Source organism: Drosophila novamexicana, unplaced genomic scaffold, assembly GCF_003285875.2.
Source record: "Drosophila novamexicana strain 15010-1031.04,08,12 unplaced genomic scaffold, DnovRS2.1 tig00004554-arrow-pilon, whole genome shotgun sequence".
Taxonomy (NCBI): Eukaryota; Metazoa; Arthropoda; class Insecta; order Diptera; family Drosophilidae; genus Drosophila; species Drosophila novamexicana.
The window spans coordinates 2200164-2225259 of NW_020825051.1; the positions used below are offsets into that span (position 1 = coordinate 2200164).

General features: G+C 40.4%; 1 protein-coding gene across 1 annotated transcript; it reads right to left on the reverse strand.

Moving 5' to 3' along the window:
- Nucleotides 1-7209: 7209 nt before the first annotated feature.
- Nucleotides 7210-11322, reverse strand: LOC115769459. The gene is made up of 8 exons (XM_030714272.1): nucleotides 10810-11322; nucleotides 10489-10739; nucleotides 9335-9491; nucleotides 8291-9271; nucleotides 7976-8237; nucleotides 7763-7925; nucleotides 7598-7700; nucleotides 7210-7544 (listed from the first exon to the last, which is right to left on the reverse strand). Exons 1-8 carry the CDS (start codon nucleotides 11320-11322, stop codon nucleotides 7416-7418), a joined length of 2559 nt encoding a protein of 852 aa, XP_030570132.1. The 3' UTR covers nucleotides 7210-7415.
- Between the last annotated feature and the right edge of the window lie 13774 nt (nucleotides 11323-25096).

The window sequence follows — 25096 nt, forward strand, 5'->3', positions numbered from 1 at the left end:
GAGGTTTTATCCCGCCCACCCCACAACCCACCCACCCCGCTGAGCCCATCTCTCAGTTCGTTGGCCGTTGTCTCGTTGCGCTGACATAAACTGCATTGAAATGTCATAAAAATTGAAACACGTTTCTCTCGTCCACCTCTCGGCTCGCTTGCCGGTTGCCGGTTGCCATCTGCAACCAGGATTCGACTCGTTGTACGTACTGCGCCCTGTGTCCCGCGTCCTGTATAGTGTGTCCTGCTCCTGGCTGACTTTGAATGGCAGTTGGCTTGTGTCGCTGCAGTGTCGCATAATGTTGTTGTTGCCATTGTTGTTCTTGTTGTTGTTGTAGTTGCTGTCGGTTTTGGGCTGCTGCTTTGCATACAAATAGAGGTAATCTTTAGCTCGCCCCGACAGTTGGCCCCAGTCTGGTCGCTGGTTTGCCTTTCCTGCTCGGCATTTGCCCCATTTCGCTGATATTGCGCTTTTGCACTTTACACGTGGCCACTGGGCAATGGGCAATAGGCAATGGGCAATGGGTGTGGCCCCTGCATATGTGGGCGCTAGCTTGGCGGTTAGTTGCAAGGCTATTATGAAAATTTATTGTTTTACGTGCGAATAATTCTGGGCATATTCTGAATAGGTTTTGAGCAACTGCACAAATGAGCCGAATTTATTGGCGCAGGCAAAGAACTCTTTAATCTATTATTCGAAAATGCAGCTGAGTCTTTAATAAATTGCTTATGACATATGCACAATAATTTTCAATTAATTATATAAACTGCAGACAAAACGCAGAGCTCATAACCCATGCCCAGAACTGACCATCAGTTGCAGGAAGGCAGCTTCAACAATAGGCTGGAATTTTCAAAGCACGCACACACACACATGCATTAGCACTTGATTGTGGGCGTGTCGTGTGCCAAATCGATTTAAATTTAATGGTGGCATCAGCTCGCCAAATGCTGTATTTGAACAATAATTGTTCGGTTGCATTGCTTTATTGTGCTTGTGTCCTTGCATTTATTTAACAGAGTACGCAAGGATAATGGGCCTGTCATATAAAACACTACAGACTGCTGTACGAGTAGAGTATGTATTTATTAGTTAAACCCTCTGGCAGCAGCTTCATTTCGGCTTGTCTTTTGTTAACAAATGACAATGCAAATACAGGGAGTGTTGTTTGGCTCGACTCGTATTATACAGTGATTACCATGGGGGCGTATACGTGTTAAATGCGTCTGACAAATATTTTAGCTTCAACAATATTTGCACAACGGCACTTCGTCTCTCGCACTCGATGTTAACTTTTTTGTATGTACGTGACACTGAGAGCAACGTAATCGTGGCATTATAACAAACAGATTTCAGATCTCAGTTTATTTGAGTTGAGTTTTCGCTTTTGTTTTTCATTTGCTATTCCCATTGGTCAGAGTTTTTGTTGCTGCAACGGCCGCTTTTGTGTTTGTCATATTTACGTATTTACTAAGTTGAATATTTGTATTCCCTGGGGTCGCATTACAGTCGCAAAGTTTTTAGACACATTTATTGAGCTCCAAAGAGACTGAGCCAGAGAGTACAACAACGGGCTCAGTGCAGAGTCCAACGTCAAGCGGCTTTTGTTTTCTTTGCCATTTGAATATTTTAAAAGGCATTATAATAATCTTAATGCATAGGCAACCTTTAAAGCATTTGTGTAGCAACAACATTTTTCACAAGAAATTTAGGGCAAAGTTACGGAGTAAAGGTTCTTAGATAAATAAGCTCATATCCAAGCTCTCTAGTTTTCATTGTTGTTTAAAAATTGTATAAGTTATTAAATTACAGAACACAATACCTTATCAGCAGACTATTTGTTAGCCTGTGAGGATCTTTGAGGTATTTATAACTGACAGTCTTGCTCGTCTATTTATATATATTTATAAATACTTCGATAGAATGGATAAAGAAAAATCGATAAACATTGCTTTTTAAACATTTTCAGGCGTTCCGTGAACTAAATGACAGGGTATATGCAAGAACAGCTACCCCTTACTATACTATTTTTAGTAGTTTTTATTCTCGCTGAGTCCGTATAAAGTGACTCTTGTGGAAATCATGGCTAAAAAATCGAGCCTTTCGAATCGCTGATAATTGCACTTAGCTGTTAAATTTTGGTACCCATTACAACGAGTCCAGTCAGTGATTGATTGAATTTGATTCGAATTGGATTACAATAATTCGCCTCTCGATGTGCCAATTTTTTCGCATAGACAGAATAAAATGAAGGGAGACGCAGCGATGGGAGAGGGTGTAGCAAAATTAGTGCGCTTTGTGTCATTAAGTTTCGCTTCACTTGGGAACCATTTGCTGCCTGCAATCAAGAGTACGCACTTAACAGCTTTCCACTCTACAACTCCCCACAAAACTGTGAACGGGGAAAAGCGCTTTTCAATTTCGAACATTTTACGCAGCTCAGTTTTTGCTTTTAACCCCTTTTGCCTTTGTGGACTTAACCGGAGTAGTCGTAGTCGCAGTCGCAGCGCCTTTTCGTTATTTTAGACGAAAAGGCCAAAAACAGTTTGGCAAAAACTTTTAAGCCCTGGACGGACTTATGGTTGCCCAAAGTATAGGCAAATATATATATATATATATATTTATGTATATGCATTTAGATGGGCGAACGACAAGAAACACCTTTAATAGATTTTCAAATACGCAGCTTATAGATTGAGAATTTAAATAATATCGTAGGCTTGAGCAAAACTTTTTCAATTTGTTTAATACCACGACTCATTCCGCTTTAATGTTATATAATATTCACTCCCTTAACATTTTCTATTCATTGCGAAAGTCAAACTTCGATTGATTGATGGAACATGGAAAGCCACAGGTGTGTACTATATAAACCTGACTTACATATGTATGATAAATTACTCAAATGGCCCTCATCCTCCATTTTCATTTTTCTCTGTTATTGTATTACATATCTGTCTTGTCACGCTGCGTACTGAGCTGTCAATAAGCAAATGGCCGCGATAAATCTCATGTGAAAATATCTTACAACAATTTTCTCGTATTTGGCTGGCACATAGCATGCCCACAAGCAACTGTTCCAATGTTATTGCAGCTTTAAATAAAACTCGTTGATATTAGTGACAGATTGTGTCCAACAGTGGCCTCACATTGTTGACATTCTGCGGCTTGTTTTCCTGCTGACAATTTAATTGAATTGTTCTTTTTTTAACCAACCAACAACATGTTTTATTCGAGCTTTGTGTACATATGAAGTGCTGTGATCTAGAGCGTAAAATGGAAGTAACGAATCGAAATAATATTTAAAAATTATAAATATATCATTTACATAATTGCCAAGCTTTTTCCCAAACTCTGCCACAAAACTACAGACAGTTGATAAACTTTACTACTCTTCTTTATATCTTGACAATAACATTCTATACAATGCCTGCTCAAAAGTCAGTAAACTCTTCATAAAGACCCGACATTCAGGCAAAGAAAATATCAAATAGTTGAATAAAAAATGAGAATGAAGATTGGTATCATGAATTTAATACCCTATTAAAATGTAATACATAGGAATCCGATTGTCTCACAAAGTATACAGCGGGATTACATTTTCTTTTTCATACTATACACGGATTAGATTCCTATAGAAATTTTTGCTATGACATAGTGTTTCCTACTGCCCACATCTAGTTGAGAGTCTCGTATGTACATTTTGACTAGGAGCATCGCCTGATCATAAAATACACTATGTCGCTTACATATTTAATGGCCATATTAGAATACCCTCTGCGAGGGTATACAAAATATTTTATGCTGTCGAATGAAGCGCAAAACTTTCGCGTTTATAAATCAAAAACTTTCCATTTTCTTTAGTTTTTCCGGCTGCTGCTCGAAAACTTCCGATGCCATCGGCCAGACGAGAACCATTCAAATAAATAGTAAGTAAACTTTTTCTGCCATGGCAGCTCTAGATAAAAGGGAAACTTTAAACTTCAAACTAAATAACGCAAATTGATCGAATATACGCACAGAATAGGTTCACAAGTTATTTAAACAACTCTAATATAAGAATGGAAGGAAAGCTTACAGATTTGTATTAAACATTTTTCAGAGCATATTAAAATTGGTTGAGCTCTTTATGTTTTATCACAAATAAAATATCTGTATATCTAATGTATGTGTGCATTAGGCAACAGTTTTACATTTTCATATACATATTTTTCCAACTTTTTTGTGCACCTGCACGGGTTGATAAAAATATGAATTGTTGGCACTTTGCCCAAAAGGCAGCCACAGGGCAAAAATAATAATAATAAATTACAGTTATACACTATTGTACGACGAAAAAAAAAAGTAAAATAAATAAATTATTGCATTTAGGAAAAGTGCAAATGGTGGGTAAGTGGCAAAAACGAATGTGTTAAGAGAAAAATCACATGCACTCTCACATACAGCAACTTAATTGTGCTTAAACTATTACAAACGCTCAATTATACATAATTGTGCCTACAGTTTGAATTATTTATGACTGTGTGTGCCTGTGTGTGTTTCGTGTCTGACTAAAATAGCAGAACTAAATATTAATAATGTCAAGGCACACAGCCACAGAATGCGAGAGAGACAGAGCAGGACACATAATTGTTTTGGTAGCCTTATTAAGCGCCAAGATGTGTGTCCAGGCTCAGCACTAGGAGTCGTTCATACGGTCAGGGCACAGCATGAGATTATGAATGATTATTCACTTAAATAGAAATTGCACAAAGTCGTTTCCATTTATGTCATTTAAAGCGTTGGAAATGTATTATATTATTTTATTCACATATCAATCTATGCTGAAAATTCAAATGGAATCTTAAACGGCGCCTGCTTGGCATCATAATGAAGGAAGCAGACTAGTTTATTATTTTGGAAAGATTCATTAAGAATCACACCGTAAGCAGGTGCAGCAGGCGCGTGCTGGCAGTGGGAAATTCCAGTTAAAAGAGAATTTGCATACACTTACATTAAAATTGGTTAAAAATGATTTAATGAAGTTTTTCCGAATGTCTCTTTGCTGCAATTTGTGGAACCCTTCTTCCTTTTCTACTAATTAAATTGCTTTAATTGCAAGCAATTTTAATTAAAAAATACATTTCTCTGGCATTTTTTTTATTGAATTTTAATTTAATTAAAATTTAATTTATTTTTTATTCCAGTTGTGAATTGTTTAATTTGATTTAAAATTGTTCTGGCTGTTAAACATATATATTAAGTATACAAAATGTATTTAAAAATGTTAAAAAAGGGGAAAAATGCATTATAAGCAGCCACTCAATTAACGGAAAGTTTCCCGTAATTAGTTGGCTTAAACTAAAGTCTGCTTCGTGGAACCGTCCTTTTACACTTTAGCTACATTACTTTTCTCATGTGCAGCTGTCACTTTTAAAAAGTTGCCATCACCTCACGCTGTTAATTTGGGGCATAATTCGTAGCTCTGTATAAAATTTAATTAAGACGCTAGAAACTTTTTCACACTTTGACACAAGCCCCAAGCATATGCGCTGGCCGTGCCACTGGCCTCGGCCGCCCCCCTTCCCAAACTGTCCCAAGCTGCGTCCCGATCTTCATGGGTCTCAGTCGGTTAGCTCCAGGGGCGTTAAGGCAACTACTTTACTTTGGCTTTGGCAAAACTTTCGCATTTGGCCAGACCGCGCTGCATAATATTGCAAACTGTGAACTGGCAGCGAGTAAAATTATGCGCCCTGCTGAGCGCTTTGTTAATTATGCTGCAGCTCCCAGTCGGTGGCGCCAACGCAAGCAACTTCTTGCTGCTACTTCCTGTCATTGTTGTTGGCTTTCTTCGCTCGGCAACCGCAAAAGTTTTGTTGCACAATTTGCGCTTAAACAAAGCCAAAAACAATTTAATTGTCGCTTCCAAAGCAGCCAGCTTGCTAACGCGTGGCAAATGGGGCAAGCTTGATAGTGTATAGGTTATGCAATCTGAAGTCCCAATCGAACTCTTGACACTGCCAGCAAACAATGGCCAAAAAAACCAACTAACCGGCAACAGTCGTTTGGCTGCGACCAAAAAGCACAATCTGCCTGTGTTTTTTTATTCTTTTACTTTTGGGGGAAATGCCAGCAAATCCACCAACTCACTCAGCAGCAAGCCTTGTCTTTTCTTACTGTCATTTTTATTTTATATCTTTTTCTTGTCGTGTGCTACATCGATGTATTTCATGGCTCGCTAATGAGCAAGGACATTAAATAACATGGCAACATGGCGGCGGTATTTGATGCATGATCCTTGTATGGAACTGGACACGAGTTGCTGCAATCCTGGCGACCCAAAACAAGAACCACTTGTAATTGATTTCCCAGGCTTTGCCTAACGTTTTAATGTTTTAACAAGGACATTCTTGATGTTCTCTATTTTTGTTAGCACTTTTCAAAAGCCTGCAACTTTGAGGCTTGCTACACGCAGACTGCGAAATAAAATTCTTTTCAAATTTAAAAATGCCTAAGAGCGTCACTTTGGCAGTGCGCCAAGGCACAAGACGTTGGTCTGGGCCACAACTTTGTGCGCTGACAAGAGGCAGCCGCAGCAGCAGCAGCAGCCCTGCTTCAACTAAAAGGCACTAAAAAGGCAGAAAAATGCCTGTAAGGGCGGGGGCGGCTGTTTGGCATGGGGAAAATGTTACAACTGCTGAAAACTTGTTATCTTAATGGATATTTTGTACTTCGTTTGTGGTTTAAATTGACTCACTCGGCCGCTTGCTAGCTCGCTAGCTAGTTGCTTGCCTCCCAGCGCACATAGCGAAAAACTGGCAAGAAGAAAGAAAAGCTCTTTTCCCCCTCTTGTTGCATTATTTGTTGAATATGTTTTCTTGCCATTCCTTTTTTACTTTACTTTTGCCAATGTAGTTGTCGTGCTACCAATACACAAGAAATTCAATATTTTAGTAGTATAAAAACCAAACCCCAAACGTTTTCCACAAAAGCTGTTGAATAAAGGCTGCTTTTGAATCTGGCTTAATTTTTTTTCTCTGTGCCCCAGGTCGTATACACAGCATATGCTAATCAAGCTAAAATCCACTTATATACGCGCCTCAATTAAATAGAATCAATTATATAACTGTAATTGGATTAGTAAAAAACCGTTGTCGTCTTGAATGTCAAACAGCGACAGTGACTACCGAAATTTAATTAAGTAAACGAACATTTCGGTATGAGGGCATTACCTATTGAAAAGTTCATTTAATTTAACTTTCGCTGCTTAACAAATTCGTAGAATATTTACGCGAAGTTGAAAATCAACTTGGCTTTGTGTGCTGCTAATGAAATAGAAAAGCGTGGAACGTGAAATGCTGACAAACATTAAGAAAGTCAGGTGTGAAAATCTAGCAGTGTAGAATAAACAGCATACTACTTTTTATGCCAAGTTAATTTCCGCCTCAATTCAGTTTGATTTCAATGTGCTTTTGCCACTTGACATAGAGTATCTCAATGCCCAGTACGAGTAGTGCAATGCCATAGCTTAAGAGCAGTATAATCAGCGCCGAGCTCACAGTGTCCATATCGACCTAAATGTAACATAAATTTAGATACATTAAAGTTTAAGTTCTGTGCAACTCACGTGTAAGTCGGAGGTTTCAATTTTCTTCACACAGGGCGGTTTTCTCGAGTGCCAAACATTGAATTGATATGAGAAGATGCCCGTTTCCGTAACACGTCGCAAGCTTTGCAAAAGTTTCAGGTTGATTTATAAAATATTTACTTAAACTCTCCGCTTCTCACTCACCCGTATGAAATCACCTTACGCATGGGTGAATTCTTTTGTGTTATGCAAACCGTCTTTTGTGGTGCAAACATGCTGACCTCTGTGAGATCGCAAATCTCGCGCTCGCTGAAAGTCTCGGAAATTATTTTATAGGCAGCCGCAACATCCACGTGAAAGGCGAAACCTATACACCAATATATTAATACAAAAACACACATATGCAGCTCAGCTTACGTTCATGTTTGACACGCCGCAAGCCCGTATCGGGATCTAGCCAATTAGTAGCCGCATTCTCCTTGGCATGCGCGCCCACCTCATGACTGTGCACAATGTCGCGATAGGATTTGGCCTCAGCGTCATTTGGCGGTGGTTCGGCCTTCTCTTCACCGACGACGCTTCCACCACCGCCGCTAGCTGGCGCCTCATTATCCTTGTTAGGCGGCAAGCTGGTTATTTTCTTGGCGTACAGCTCCATGGAAACAGGATCTTTTGTGTTCTGTGAGGTGTATTGAAGTATTTGGTATTATTCTGAATATGATTGTAGCCTACCAAGAAGTAATCCCGATTGTATGCTATATCCTCGACGCCCACCTGCAGCGAGCTGTGCACTAGATCGCGCAGTGTCTTGATGGTCTTCGGCTTTTCCATCAGCAGCGTACCCACAATACTAGCCGAATAAAACTGATAAATGCAGAAGGAGAAGAGCAGGCTGGTTATGACAATGGTGCGGCCCGAGGTGAAGCTTGTGGAGAAGCCCAAACCCTGTTGGCAAATGATGCCCACAAAGAACAGCACCGATTCCAGAAAGAGACCCTCGCGCTTGGACGATTTGCCCTGCGCCTGACGTTTATTGATGTAGTTGCTCAATCGTGCATAGGAGCGCTGCCAAAATCCGCCCTTCACTGGCAGCAGATGCAGTGAAGCCACTGACTCATCGTCCGCAAGTTGTGCCTCCAATGCCGCCGCAGCAGCCACCTCCTGTTCCTGCTCCAGCTGTTGCTGCTGCTGCTGATGATGGTGATGATGATGCTGTGGAGCCCCGCCCTTTGGCTTGATCAGCGCTGCACCCTGCTGCGGCATCAGTTTCCACTCAATGGTGGTCAGCAGCCAAAGAATGAAGACAGTTAAGACACCGCACGCCAAGATCAGCACCCAAACATCATTCGAAAAGGGCTGCAGGAACACAATGCGATCCTTTTGTGTATTTCTGGGATGCCTGAAAATAAAACACGGTCGACCGGACCAACTGCGACCGGCCGCATCGATCCACTTGTGCCGCTCCAGCCAATAGAAAATGGGCGCACCGCCAATGTCCGTTTCATTGCGTATGAGCGCTCCAATCATGCCATCGAAACGGCCATTCTTCAAGTAGCCCCAGGTGGAGGTGCGCGACAACACAAACGTCCAGTTGAACATGTCCCGCACGGCCATCAGCAGATTGAAATTGAAGCGGTTCATTGTATCGATATGCGACCACACCGTGTGCGTTAGATAGTAGAGGAGTGTGCCCGTCATGTTCTTGTTGGTCACCTGCCAACGGTAGCCAGTTTACAGTTTGAGTATGCCAAACACGCCCCCGCCACCAGTACCTACCACAACCATGCAACGGACCTGGGCGTGCTGCATGTTGAGGCGTCGCAGCAGCGTGGATGTTGTCCGAAACCAACTGTGTAGTTGCAGTCCGTCCGTTAAAGTGAACCTGCCAATTTCCGTTATATTGACATTTCCGCCATAAATACGACCGGGACTCCTGAGAATCGGAATGGGAGAGCCTTTTCATATTTTTATATAAATATTGCAAGCCTTACAATTTTTTAATACACAAGATATGGGCTAAATTTCATTTCCATTGCCAACTATAAACATGTAAGAGGTTCTAGTCGGCAGCTCCCGACTAGGGAATACCCTGACCCCCTTCTTCCAACATCAAATGCATATATATATTCTATTTTAGAAGCTAAATATCAAGTTTGGTGACTCTAGCGCTTATTATTTACCAAAATTGCCCAAAAAACAGGATATCGATATCGATTTTTTTCGATTGCTTGGAAATGGAGTAGGTTATCGATTATCAGACTATCGGACAAACTCGATCTGCGCAGGCACTAGGAGCACCTACATCTAAAATTTCAAGTCTCTAGCTCTTATAGGTTCTGAGATCCTTGCGTTCATACATACGGACGGACGGACAGATAGACGGACATGGCTAGATCGACTCGGCTATTGATGCTGATCAAGAATATATTTACTTTATGGGGTCGGAGATGCTTCCTACTGCCTGTTACATACATTTGGATTTTGCACAAATACAATATACCCTTATACCCATTTTTAATGGGTTCAGGGTATAAAAATCCCCCATAAAAGATTTTTGTTCTTGAGCCAAACATTTTCGAAAAAGGAAATGCTTCTATGGAGTTTCAGTTTGGCTAATAGTAAGCATTATTTTTGAATTCCGGGCTGAGCTCAAAGCTGGTTTGCAGCCTTGTTAGCTACTATTTATCAATTGCAATTGCGTTTTAATATGTTAAAAAAGAAATCAAATAGAGCAAGATTTTTTGGATAAACTCGTGGTTAAAAGTAACACGAAGTGCCCCAATCGAATAAGTATGTTATTCAAACCCATTCTTGACTTATTCAATTCTCAAACTTCTCGTTGGCACTCACTGTCAATAGCAACAAGTCAATGGCAAATACCTCTGACAGCTGTCCCTATCAGAGGGATAAACTCTCCAAGTGCAACATACCAGACATCGTACAGTGAATAGCTGGCATCTTGGGGCGTTCTCTTTGCCAGCGTTAACTCGCTGTTCATGTAGAAGTTCAGGGTCTCCATTAAGCTCTCAATGGGCTGCAGTTCATCCGTATCCGTGTCTGTGTCCGTATCCGTCAGATGCAGCTGCTGTTCCGCTCGCATGACGCCCGCACTTACGTGCAGCGCATAATCCTCAATCAATAGCCAGTGATATTTATCGTTGTAGAGCATCTTGGCTGAAGCCTTGCAAATAGTTGCAGCTGGAGCACTCAATATGCATAAGGACATGCTACCGCCTGCCCGTGCCACTTACCATCTCCAGGAAACGACGACTTAGCATGCCACATGCCAAATCCACGACCACAATCTGCCGCAGTGCCTCCACGTTCAGCACGCTGTCCAACCATTCGCCGCTGCTCGCTGCCGTGCTGAGACCTGTGCCCGATCCGGCCCCCGGTCTGCCACGTGGCATGCCCCTGCCCGGCTTGGTTCGCACCTGACGCAGCACATCCAACATCACAATCCGCACAAAGGGTCTGCGCTGCACGTTCTCCTGGTAGAGGCTACCAATGAGCTGCGCATTCTTGGCATTGAACGCCTCCTGCAGTTGGCTCAGCTTGGCTCGACTGGCGCGCACATTGCCCGTGTCATTGTTGACGGGATTGCGGCAGCTGAAGTAAGTTAACCTCGGTATTTGTTTGTGCCGCTCCGCGAACTCCAGCATCAGCCGGCTCTGCAGCAGTGCCGTGTTACGTGGCTCTAACTCCGCTGCCCGCAATCCTGCCAGCAGGCTGACTAATAGTAAAACTGTTGTGCAGCCAACCATGACTTCAAATGGCGCTTTGATTGCCGTCGAGCGGCTTTATAAGAAGTTGCCCCCAACTGCTCAATTATGGATCAATGTCGGGGACATTGCGTGCAACTGTCAAAACTCTGATGCGATGAATTGGTAGCCATAAATCGGCCAATGGAATTTCACTTTTCTTGTCAGCTGACACAATTATTATTCAATTTCAATCAATTAGCTTTCATAATTCATAAGCCATGACCCCCGCACCCGACCGCATACATTTGCATTTGCCTATAAATATGCATGTGAATGACAATGTGAATGCGTATGAATGTCTTTTCCCTTGCGAAATATTCGTATGGTTTATCTGTGTACGTGTGTGTATGTGGTGTTTTTGTGTCTGTCCTTTGGGTATTCATTTGGTTTTGCAGTGCGCCCATGTCACAAATTTTGACAGTTTGTCACTTTAATTGAATTTCCATGCAAAGGTCTCTGAGAAGTTTATAGTAGCACATACATTTTTTTATTTTCTAAAAAGTTACATAGCTTTTGTTAAAGACGTGGCAGCTGAAATTTGTAAGAATTTACAAGAGATTCTTAAATTAGAGTCTAAAAAATATACTGATATATATCTAATAATATGTTTGACCACAAACATTTGCCATTCTATATCATTTTTAATGACCTAAACAAGCTCATAATTGGGAAACAGCTAAATATGAAATGCATAATTTAGAGAAAACTGGAAACACGCGCAGGTCTCTAATTGCTGACCTAAACTCATATTAAACTTTATGTTTTTTGTGGCAATTTTCGTATTTCCTGACTTTTAATATTTTGCTGTTGTCATTATTTAATTCGGGTTTTGTGTTCAAGCTTAAAGCAACGCAAGACGGCAGCCGGCAATGTCCACGGACTTGGCCACAAAGTCATATTTCCTTATTATCTGTGTGGGGCCATCCTCGAAATACCTAAGACGAAAAAAAAAACCGAAATGGAATTATTAATGGCACTGTCCATTTGCTGCTAAGTGGCGCAAATTACATTTTTGTTTATTTTACTTGAGGTTTTACGCTGTTGTCTTATTTTTTATTTATTTATGTTTTTTTTTAACTTTATCAAGTTGACTTCTTGGCCTTAAGGCGTCGTTGCTGCTGCTGCCTGTTTTTTATATATATTATTTTTTTGTGTTTAAATTTTATTTCGTTTAGTCCCAAAGCGTATTTTGTATGGCTTTTGGCGTACGTTGAAATCCTTAATTGTTCTTGGCAGCAAACGGAGCGCGAAGACTTTGCGTTTGCCAAGCGCGTCGAAGCGCAGCGCCTTAATGGCTCCACACTGCTCCAATACCTTTTTGTCGTTATTTATTGGCCCCACAGCGTGCATGTGAGCAGCAGCACTCACACGGTGCGTATGCGTAATATTTAGCTTGTAATCGGATTGGAAGTCCTTTTGACGCAACTACTACAAAGTTGAGTGTAGCCCAAAAAGTTTTTGGCAACTTAGTGTTCATGCAATTAGAAAATACTTGCATATGTATGAGGAGATCCCACTGAGGGTTTTGCTTTGTCTTTAAAGGGCAGGCACTTACAGCAAATAACTGTTGCCAAATTGTCACTAATGAGTGGTAAAGTGCACATTTGCAAGTGCAACGAGAAGTGAGGCCATAAAAAAAAAAATAAAAATAAAAAAGGAAAAGATTGCAACAACAAACGGCAATTTCCACAAAAAACTTGCCCAGCATGAAAACTTTTCATGAAAGCAAGTAGTTTTCTTCTTTTTTTCCAACACTTCCATCTCACTCTCTCGCACTTTGCGTGCCCGGCATATTGGCCCCATGAAGTGTCAACGGCAGTTGCAACTGTCGCCGCTTTTGGGCTTGCTTTATGAGACCCTCCCCTTGACTGTGGCTAAAAGTCAGGCCAAGTGCAGGACTAAACCACAACAAAGGCGTGCAAAAGCGCAAAATGAACAAGCCCAAACTGAAAAGCAGCGGCACAAAGTAAACCAGTTGGGGTTGGCGGCAACGTGGGACTTGTTGGTGGCTTAAAGTGCCAAACGACATTTGCATGCAAATGATGCAGCAGGCAGCCAAGTGGCAACTAGCAAGTGTCAACTGAACCGACTCCCAATACTCGTAGAGGTGCTGCAATTGCCCGGACGTGTAGCGTATTGGCCCAACCAGATGAACTTGCTTCGTGGCTAATGAGATCAGCATGCAAATGACCAGCGGCAGCTGCAGCCGCCCAAGACTAAGAGCTAAGAGTGCGGCACTCAATAAGCCAGGAAATTGCAATGAAAGTAAGCCATTACAGCTGCACATTATACAGTTTACATTATGGCCCGTAAGTGACTTACTCGCATTCATCAGCATCAGGCCGCCATAATATGACAAGCAACATTAATCAGCTCACGGCTCACAGATCACAACTCACTTGCAACACGTAAACGCTAAAGGCCAAATGTGCTCTCTGCTACCTCTGATGATGATTTCAATTTATGTTTTTTTTTACTGAAATTTTCATTGCTCAACCAGTGAGCCCGAAAAGACTACAGACAGAACACGGCCAATTGTAATTTTTCCAGCTGAGCTGTTCTGAAACAAGACCCACTCAAGCTAAATTTCAGCTTTATAATGTTGCACGTTTTATGCATACCTACATGGGTCAAATGGAACAGGTGTGCTCACCCGTCTCACTGAGAAAGGAGAAAGGACTCTGAACATGTGCACGTCAATCCACCTCAAACACCACAAAGAAAATATCCTAATCGAGAGCTAAGTCATGAGAAGCTTAGTCATGAGGATATTTTTTGACCTGGCTTACAATAATTTCTAGTTTATAATAATTTCCAGTTAACAGAACAGTTGCGTACGCAATTGTTTCGCGCTTTTTCCACTCTTGCCAGTGGAATTTCTAAAATCGGGGAATCACGTATTTATTACCTTCTTATGTAGGGCTTTGAAATTAAATCTTAGCATGCAAGATTTCAATTACTAACAAGTACTTACTTAGTAACTTAAATGAATATGTTTGTGTCCTAGCTCTTACGGTTTGCGTTGATCACAAATTAGGCAGTTAGTCAGTCAGTCAGATCTAATAGTTTGATGTATAGAGATTATGATTTTTCTTAACATTATTTGATTCTCTTTGAGATTTTATCTCTAGAAAGCTGTTTGTGGATTGAAATTGGGTGGGGGTAGCTAAGCTAACTTTGTAATGAAAGGCATTTGAAGCAAGAATTTTCACTTTCTTTGTACAAATTTTTACTTTCGCTTTTATTTTATTTATTTTATTTTTTTGTTCTGCATTAATAAACTCGACTGTCATGTGGCATTTTTCATCATTACGCAGATGCCGCAAGTTGACAAATTTTCGTGACATTTTCTTATGCTTGTCGCTCCGACAGTGTCAGCAAACAAAAAGAGGAAGCCGAGGAGGGCTGTACCCTCGCTTCTATCCTTGAAACAAATTTGCATCGTTCAGGATATTCTGGTTAAGTAAAAGCGCAGCTGACTGACAGTTGTAGTCAAATGGAACCGAAAGAAAAATGTTTATTTTTATATTGTATAGTCCTTGCGGCGTAACAACTCTCAGCTAGTTGCTACTGAAAAGGAAATACAATTTAAATAGGTATATTAACAAAAAATGTAACATTTATAATCATACAAAATAGCGGGTAAAACCACAAGATCTTTGAAAGTGAATTTGAAACCGATCAGAAGGTAAGCCAATTTACCACTGTTGCGGACGAAATTTCCCAAATCGCACGCGGACAAAACAAAAAAACAAGAATAATGTCGATGCCATATTGATCTAGAGGCGGCCAAACCATAAACAAAGAGCCAAGACTCGTGCAAAGAGATTTGACCGATCTATGGGGGTGGGAAATTTTAACCTATGTTCATATAAGATATTTGGAGGTACCATTTTCACACGAATTTTGACCAAAAATAATGTTGCCAGATTTAAATGCAAAATTGATTTAGTGGCAAAAAAAAAAACTATGAAAATCGGTTAAGCTTTGACCGAGTTATGGGGTGGGAAATTGTGACCAATGACTATATAGGATATTTGAGGGTATCATATTCACATGGATTTTGACCAAGAGAAATGTTTCCAAGGTTAGATGCCAAATAAATCTAGAGGCTAAACCATTTACAAAGAGCGAAACAAGCAATGTGGTGAGAAATTGTGTGTAAGTATGTATGTATGTTTGTATGTAGGTATGTGTGTGTAAATGAATGAAGTATATATGTATGTATGTGTATGTGTGTGTGTGTGTGTGTGTGTGTGTGTGTGTGTGTGTGTGTGTGTGTGTATGTGTGTGTGTGTGAACTCGTGTATGTATACATGTGTACATGTGTGAGTGTTTGTATATATGTGTGGTGTGAACATGCATTAAAACATGTATATATGTATGTATTTATGTGTAAGTACGTATTAACACATATATGTAAGCAGGTTAAAATTCATAATTTTGTATATGTATGTACGAATATTTGCTTATATGTATGTGTGTGCATATATGTATTTTTATGTATATATGTAAGTATATGAGTGTATGTGAATATGTATGTATGTATGTATATTTATATGTACATGCAGCGCTGAAAATTAAAAAGAACCAACTTCAAATGCCTTACTATGCGATTCTCATTAATTCAAGTAAGCCGCAAAAGTTTTAACCATAGAGGAGGCGGCGGCTTCTACTATGGTGGAGACGGAGGCTCTAGGAGGAAACGGCTTCAACTTACGAGGAGGCGGCGGCTTCGACTATTAAGGAGGAGACGGCCTCAACTATGGAGAAGGCGGTGCCACTAACGATAGAGGAGACGGCTTCAACTTTGGAGGAGGAGGCGTCTGCTTTAATAACGAATGAGGAAACGGTGGCTTCGACCGTAGAAAAGAAGACGCCTGCAAATATAGGAAGGCGGGGGCTTTGAATATAGAGGAGGATGCGGCTTGGACTCTAGTGGAAGAAGCGGCTACCTTAAAAATGAATGAGGAGGCGGTAGCTTTAATAAAGCAGGAGCTGGCAGTGGCATATGTATACATTTATTTATATATATATATGTCTGTATGCATTCGCGTATTTATATACGCACTTATGTAGGCATCATGCGTATGACCAAGTCTAACTTCCGAAGCAATGTAAATTTACAAATTAATTTTAAATATTGCCCTACTATTGTTGAGAATTCAAGTAAACCCTTCAGATTTGCATGCCTTGAATGTTATATTGAGCAGTTCTTTTGGCAATATAATAAAGTTAACCCTGACTATTATTCAAATTAACTAATCGACTCTCAACTTCTAAATTTTTCAGTGATGTTTTATATGAAAGTCCAACCTCCCCTTACCAAAAGATGAAAAAAAAAACCTTACGAGTTCTTTGAGAATTTATGGGTAAGTGCATATTTATATTATATGTTTGAATATGTAAATAAGCATATATTAAACTCTGCACACTGATTATGTGTTAAAAATAAGGCAAAGTTAAATTTTGAATGCAGCTAATAATATATATATTAAGTATAAGTAAATTTTTCTTTCATTTATTGTAACCATTTCTTCAGTTAATTTATGGTTAAAGCAAATTTTCAACTTTTCTTATCCCTGTCTACCACAGTCACGCCGACCATTAAGTTCTTTATAGCGCAAGTCATAACTTAAATACCATAAAATAAATCGCAGTCCAATCTTTTTGCCATTTTTCCATGCCCTGACGCCTCTCTTTGCAGCCATTTGGCAGCTCAGTAAAAGTTGCGACGTCAACTGAAAAGTCGCGCTGAGTGCATTTTGTTGATTTATAATAAAAATAATGTTAAAAACATATTACAATATAATGAATGCGCGCAACGGGGTAGCTGTGCAACGGCAGATATAAAACAAGTAATAACTTTGTAGACAACTGCAACCGACTGCTTTATACCCTGCTCCTCAGCAGGAAAACTTAAAATCTTCTTTATTTTTGAGCTGGTGGCTCTTGGAAATAAATTTCATTAGAAAATATAACTTTTGACTCTCTAGCTTCCAAAGCGTCAAAATGTTCGCTTATGCGGACAGACGGGTGCACTGCAAAATGGTTATACTCTTTTATTGTGTATGAACAGTGTATATAACAAGCCAAATATGGGGGGCGAGAAAGCACAGCAAAAGGCGCCGTAAACAACTTTCGAGTGAAATAATAAAATGCGCTTTTTATGCATTTCTCTTGGTCCAGAGAAAGAGAGCTGCAAACCTAACGCTTCATGTCGCGCTCCTTTGTACAATGCGTGCTATGTAATAGTTTACCCTGCTCCCCGGACGACCCACCTGGCTGCATCCTTGCCATTATTAAGGCAAGCTGTCGTGACGTCCTTGCAACTTTGCAGCATATTTCAATGCTGTGGCAAAAATGTGCAAAACTTTCGCCCAGTGCACTCAAGCAATGGCAACAATAATAACAACAGCAACAGCGGTAAAGAGTTACTATAGCTAAAGAATAACATGAATAACCTGCATATGAAACGCACACAAAAAGAAAGCGTGGCCGTAAAAGCAGCCACAAACTTTCACCCCGCAATTTTGACACCTGAACCATTTGCCGCGATGACAACGTTCCTCGGCATGTTAATCCGGCCGCCAGAGCGGCAGCAGCTTGCCAACAGCAGCCGCAGTCAAAAGTGCAACAAAAGTGCCAAAAACAATCAACAAAATAAACAAAAACCAAAAAGGAAACAAGAAACTGAAGATGTTTGTGCTATGCGCAGGTCAGCATGGCGTATGAGCAATGGGATGCAGCTTACAGCAAGGTTTTAAAGGGTATGCTTGTCATGTTATAATATGTGTAGCAGGCAGAGGGATGCATCTCCGACCCCATAAGGTATATATATTCTTGGTCAGGATAAAAAGCCGGGTCGATCTAGCCATGTTCGTCTCGCTGCCCGTGTGTCCGTCTCTCTGCCCGTCTGTCCGTATTTATGGAGGCGTTGATCACAGAGCCAGAGCTAGAAACTTGAAACTCAACTCCGAAAAGGAAACTAGTTTTTTTTTAAATTATTTTTGTTCCTTTTTTTGTTGAATGCTAAAGTAAAAAAACTACATTTAGGAGAAGGTTCAGGGTATCCTTTAGTCGGGCACTCCTGAATATAGCACGCTTGTTACTTGGTTGGCGAAAGCAATTATTGTTTACTATTAACATGATTAAAATTAAGAAAATTATATTAATGTGCTCAGGAATACCAAAGGAGCGTGTTTCATTGTGCATTATGGTGCTTCATCCGGAATAATGTAAGTTTGCAGCCTTTCCGTGAATTTTGGCTGCTTACATCTTGTGCAGTAATTCTCATTTCTTATGCACTGCCTCTTCGCATGGACTACTGATTTTAATATCTCATGATTTGGCTCTTCATTTTTGCTCTTTTTGCCCTTTACTTGTCTCCTGCATTCGGCTGCCTACATGCAACTTTCTATGTTGAGCGTTCAGAAAACTTTATATTTCTATATAAACTTCAAATTTAATATTGCTTTTCTCCATCTTCATCTTTGCTGTATCATTTTGTTTTACAAAAGAATTTGTAATGCTTGCCTGCTTAGCAAACGCAACATTTTTTCATATTTCTCATTTTACCTAATTTTTGCGCTGCATAAAAAGTCTTTAATCAAACCTTTGCGTACTATATTTCTTTATGGGTACAGATGTAGCTAGCTTTCACTAGACCATCTTCAATCAAAAGCTACGAAGCATATGTAACGTTGAATTGTTATGGAAATCCATAAATAAAAGCGCACAAACACATGTTTACTTGCTCATCAATTTGGCTCGCAAGACGGCAGCCACTTGTAAACGACAGACATACAGAGAGAGAGAGAGATAGAGAGAGAAAAAAACAATCCGACTGGCAGTCAAACATCGGACGCGAACATTTGTTAATCTTGGCACCGAGCGATGACAATAATTCACGGCACGTACCTGCAATAAAGTCGGGCGTCAGGCGCAGTGTGCATATAACTGAGGCAGGTGAAAAAAGGGGAAGCCAACTCTAAGCTAACTTAGAAATCTACTAAGCTACTAATTTAAAGTAAGAACAGGCAAAATGACAAATACCAAGCTTTGTCTTTTTAAGAAGGGACGTAAAAAATTTAGTTTAATTTTCTGTTGCCTACTTTTATGCGCTTGATGAATAGTTGTGGCAGGTAAAACTAAAGAACTTAATTTTTGAAATTGAATCTAAAATCATGTGCTAAGATTTTTTGCACCTTACCGTAACAGAGTACCAGGGAAATTAAAGGAAATCCATTTAAAGATTGTAATGTGAATACGCAAAGGCATCAAGATTCATGAGCTTCCTGTTTTTGGGTCACTCAAACCCCAAATTTTTGGTGCCTGTTTATAGGACTCCGCCCGCCCGCGACAAATGTGCGTGTCCTCTGCTCATACAAATTTCACCCGCGTGCTTCGTGTTGACATTTTGGCTAGATTAAGTTATAAACAAATACGAGTACTAATGAAGTGTTTGTTTGACTACACCAACTCCCCCCTGCCACCAAGCATACAAAAAAAACCAAACAAAAAATAGAAACGTCCACAACTTTTATTGTGTGAAGCTGTTTATGGCACAGTGAGGACACGCAACTCAAATTAAGTCATGAAAATCGTTGATAGAGTATGGGGCAGCATTTAATGAAACCAAAACGACAATGCGGACAATGGGCTGCAATCTTTTTGAGGCAGCTGTGTAAATCCCTGAAACATCTGTCTGCATCTCATTTGCATAATTTGTCAAAACAAAACATAATACACAACGTAATACAAAGTGCTGTTGCGTAGGTGTATATAACATAGTCAGGGCACACATTGCGTATGCGTAATCTTGCAACACTCTGTTCACAATACAACGATAAGCAACTACACACACTCTCACATGCACGCACAAAGTGCAAAGAATGTTGCCTTTTTTGCGACAAGCACAAAATACATGCAAATCGAATACGAAAAAGAAGTTACAAAATAAATGCGAGAAAACGATAAACGCCTGTAGGACACGGCAAACAAGAATTGAGCTTCGGGGCTTAGGAGGTGGAGTGGGACTTGTTTCGGAGGCCACAAGAAACAAGCAAATCCCACTAATACCCAAAACCAAATGGATGCCGTTTGTTGCCAAATCCGCCCTTTATGCTAAAATCAAACAACAATAAAAAGCAAACCAGCAGGGAATGAAATTGGTCTAGGAGCTTGGTTTAGATGCAGGGCATGGGATTCAAAAGAGTTCCCATTTTATGGTTATCGCCAAATGTTGGGTTATGCTTTATGGCAAAAGGCGGCAGCTATATGCTTTACCCCCTTTACAAACTGAAAGGCTGCTATCACCACATAACCATACAATTTTCATGAATTTTCCTGTATATTTCCTTTAATTAAGTGCGAGATCAATAAAAGTGTTCTCAATGCATTTTATGCATGTTTAATTGCAATTCCATCAACGCTTGCTTTGACTTGATGACAATTACCATCAACTGTAGCGCACTTGATGACCGCACCCACCCACACACACACACACACACACTGACATACACACGTAGATCTTACTCAACGTCAAAGGGAATCTCTACACAACAGCGAACTTTGGGGTGAAAAATAAACTCGCTGCATCAACCGACAATCGCATTTATTTTTATTGACATTTGTTGCCCACCCCCTTGCCCTTTTCAAGCCAAAGCGAGCGGCAAAAAACCACTAACCAGCAGCAGAAAAAAAAACCAGGAGGAAAAAGGAATGTCCAACCAAGTCGAACGATTTACGTGAGGAGACCGCGGCGGCCATTTAATGCCAAACCATTTCCACCTCGTCCCAAAGAAGAAACGGAAAAGCGCGCCATGCACGAAGAAAATGCCATTTTCCGGATGGCCATAATGAATACGTTAAAGTTTATTGCAGCACGCGGAGGGAAATGAAAATACCAAAAGGTGCGCCCAGCTATGCCCGAACTGTTGTGTTGAATTATTTGCCAAATGCTGGACGAAAACTTTTGGGAGTAACTGTCAATCGCAGGCAGATCAAAATACAAAGTGCAAAGCGCCTCTTGAAAAAAACTGGCACTGAAATTATGGGCCGCAAGGTAGAATAGCTTTTACCGATGATATAATTGGACAAAGATATTAATATCAAAGATATTTGAAATACTTCTGGATATAATTTATCACATCATTAAAATCCAATTAGCATTAAAGATAAGCTGCAAATGGGAAATAATGGAAATTCAACCTATAAATATACACCAAGCAGCAGCGTCCGTTGCTCTAAAACCCCCCAAATTAAGCAACTCGGCAGTTCCCAAAAATAGCTTCAACGAAAATAGGTGCAAAGCTCAAAAGTTAAACCAATGGCCAAAAGCTCAATTTAAATCGAGCCGAAAAGTTGAAGTTGCTTAACACAATTGGCCCACGGGGCAATGACTTCTATGCCAATGGGCTAGACAATTAAAAGTCCAAGAAATAAAAAAGTCTGCAAATAATTAAACTACAGAGAATTTCAAACGACGCATACATATATATAAATAACTACAGATATCTATGCAATTTGTATAGTTGTATCTACAGGTTTCCGTCCCTTGGCCATTGACAAATACTTTATACCTGCTCGAACCCCAATTGCTGCAATGGCAAATAATAAAATGCTTCTCCAAATGTAAATAACAATGAGAAACTAGCTGGAGACAGTTCAACGAGAAAAGCAGCAGAGAACAAGGCCAACCAACACATTTATTGTTCTTCTGTGTAGTATACCCTATGCACGGTAAATGTATCGAAAGGGGTATACTACTAGGGGCACTTTACTGAAACTTAATCGAACAACCTCATAACATCCGAATTTTCGACTCGGTTAGTCGATAACTGTCTCCGTCTGTCCACAAACATGTCTCCTAGTTAAAAGGTTTTAATGAGGAAACTTTGCAGACCTCCATGTTCTTTTAGAGCCTCTACATATATCATAGTAGGACGGATCGAATCTTATCTAACATATATCGTAAATAAACCCAATGCGATTGGATTGGCTAAAAACTGAGTGAATAAAAAACATTGTTGGTTTTATAAGTACCCTTAGTACTTAGCAAAAACTTATCAACATCGGTTTAACATATATTATATCCTTTGTTATATGACTGCAAAGGTACTTGGCCACCACCCAATCTACTTTTTGCAGGGTATATATATATTAAGCAACTCCAACCGTAGCACTCTTACTTGTCATAGGGCTCAGACCAACAAATTTGCACAAATTGTTGGGAATCCATGACAGTTGTTGCTGCGGGCCGTTTTGCTGGCCCATTGAACATTTCGGAAATTGGAAATTTCGCACTTGATGATGGTCCACAAATTGGCCCACAATGAAGACAAGGCGCAGGGCCAACATCCAGCTACCAATTTCAGTGCTGCGTGTGTGTGCGGGATTCGGTCAAAATCAAACAAGAATGTCGGTTTTTGGGTTTTGGGCCATCGGTTGTTTTTGGTGCGGGGCATGGGAGAATTAGAAGAGATCTGTGGTTTTAGCCTTTGACCAACTAAAACGCAGCTCGATTCTCTCTCTGCCTGGGGCACTTTGTGTGTCGCCTCAGCCTGCAGCTGGTGGTGGTGTTACATTGATAGAGTTCTCAGTTTGATTTCATTGTCACATTGTTGCCAGCAGTTTGGGGACGTCTGATTGATGCCATGTCGTTTGATTTCCCAAGTGTGAGCAGCGGTCTTGAACCCCTATTGCACTCTCATAAAGTGTTTATGAGTGTTTGTCCGTCTGCATGTCGCTCTGCCTGACTGTTTGCCTCCTTTTTTCGCTTTATCTCGCCGTCTTTTTTCTTCTATCTCTGTTTCTTTCTGCTGCAATGCATTTTGTTTGCTAAGTTTGTCAGACCGCTTTTATGACCTGGCACACATTTCGCCTGACTGCCCACATCCGGCTCATATTTTACAGGGTGTTAAGCGACAATTTGTGGCACATCGAGACGCTCAACCCGGACTGCAAAGGTAATGAGTTTTTCTGCTAAGCCCTTCCATATTTTATTCTCTTACTCTGCCAGTGGGGATTAAGTTGCTGCTATTCATAACACGATTAACTCTGAGACTGAAAAAAAAACACACACACCCAAATGAGTCCACTTTTATCATAATTTATTATTTTTTTTTTATTACTACTTTGTACCCAACTCGGAAATCATTTCAGGTATTCAATGGACAGTAAACAATTGACAATATCCGATTTTTATTTCCTGCTCAAAAGCATTTCCTTGTCAATAAAAGTTACCGTCGCGATTCGTTGTCAATCGTTTGTTAAATCTTCGTTTAAAATATAAATTATGTAAGGGTAGCTTGTCTGGAAGTAATAAATATGACTGAAATATGACTCTTGACTAGGGTGGGTATTCAATAACAACTAGAGAGACAATCAAACCGATTTGCAAACTTATTTTAATTAACATTTAGTCAACAACCGTTTGACATTTAATAAACAAAGTCAACAGCACCAAATGCAACTACAAACTGACTTAATTAAATCTTACAAAAAGTAAGTTGATTAATTAGATGCATAGCGGGTATTTTGCCGGAGATGGAAGATATTTCCAATCAAAAACTTGGAATTCACGCGACGCATTGTCATGGCGGCAGCCACTTAGATGGCGTTAGATGTTTAACATAGCTGCTCGAACATGCCACAAACATAACACGCACATAAACAACTCACGCTGTGGGCCTGTAGCAAGGAGGGGATTGGGGGTGTTGGGGATTTGCAGCAAGCGCCTTACAACAGCGTTGGCAACGCGAATTGCGCATCGGCGGCTTTTGAGGTGACACAAGACGTGGCTGCTTGAGTGTTGAGGTAAGCTGAGGCATGCGGCATGCGGCATGCGGCAGGTAGAGGAAAACACTCTGTGCCGGAAATCGTCAACACAACAAGCATCACGCCCACGCACATTTCCTCGCTGTCCCAATTCACACACCCACACCAGAATGTCTTAGAAGCGTGAATTTGCCGCTGGTTCTCTGGATATTCGCTGTTGTTGTTCACTTGTGGCAATGTGCCAGGCAGCAGCTGGCGGCAAATGTTGCATGTAGTATGTGGGGCATGTTTTGCATTTTGCAGAGAAAGAGTCTCTTAGACTCCAGCTGCTATTGGGGCATATGGTCATACATATGGCTGATTTAAGCAGTTGTACGCAAATTTATGCAATTTTTTTCCCCCATTCGTTTTTGCTGCTTTTCTTTTTATTTCACATAAATTGCAGTGTTTTCCCACTCGGTTTTATTGTGCATTTTTTTTATATATAGCCTTGGCATGGAAATTCAATTAAAGTGACAAACTGTCCACATTTTTGACATGGGCATACACCAAAAGCAAAAAAATAAAAAGGAAAACAATTCAAATGAATGCCCAATGGACAATCACTAACAAGCAACAAAAAAGTGACACACATGCGAGCAGCAAACGAGAGGGTATTCAAAACCAATGCATATTCATTGTGAGTGCAAATCTGAATACACATTGAGTTGGCCAAATGAAAGGCCACTCATGAATTATGAGTTGTAATTGAATCAAATTGAATTCCATATCTGTGCCCAGCCGGAGTCCTTGCCAACTGCAGCGAGAAGTTAAAAACTTGGTGAAGTTCAACTTGAAAATGGCTTGTCCACAGCCAATGCCATCAGCTAAGTCCCAAGTGTGGACAAGACTAGCAATTATTTTTATTGAGGATTAGCTGAGTTAAGTGCGAAGAAAGAGATAAAGGAAGAAAACAGTGTCCAAATATGATTGAAGTCAAGTCAAGGAAGCTCTT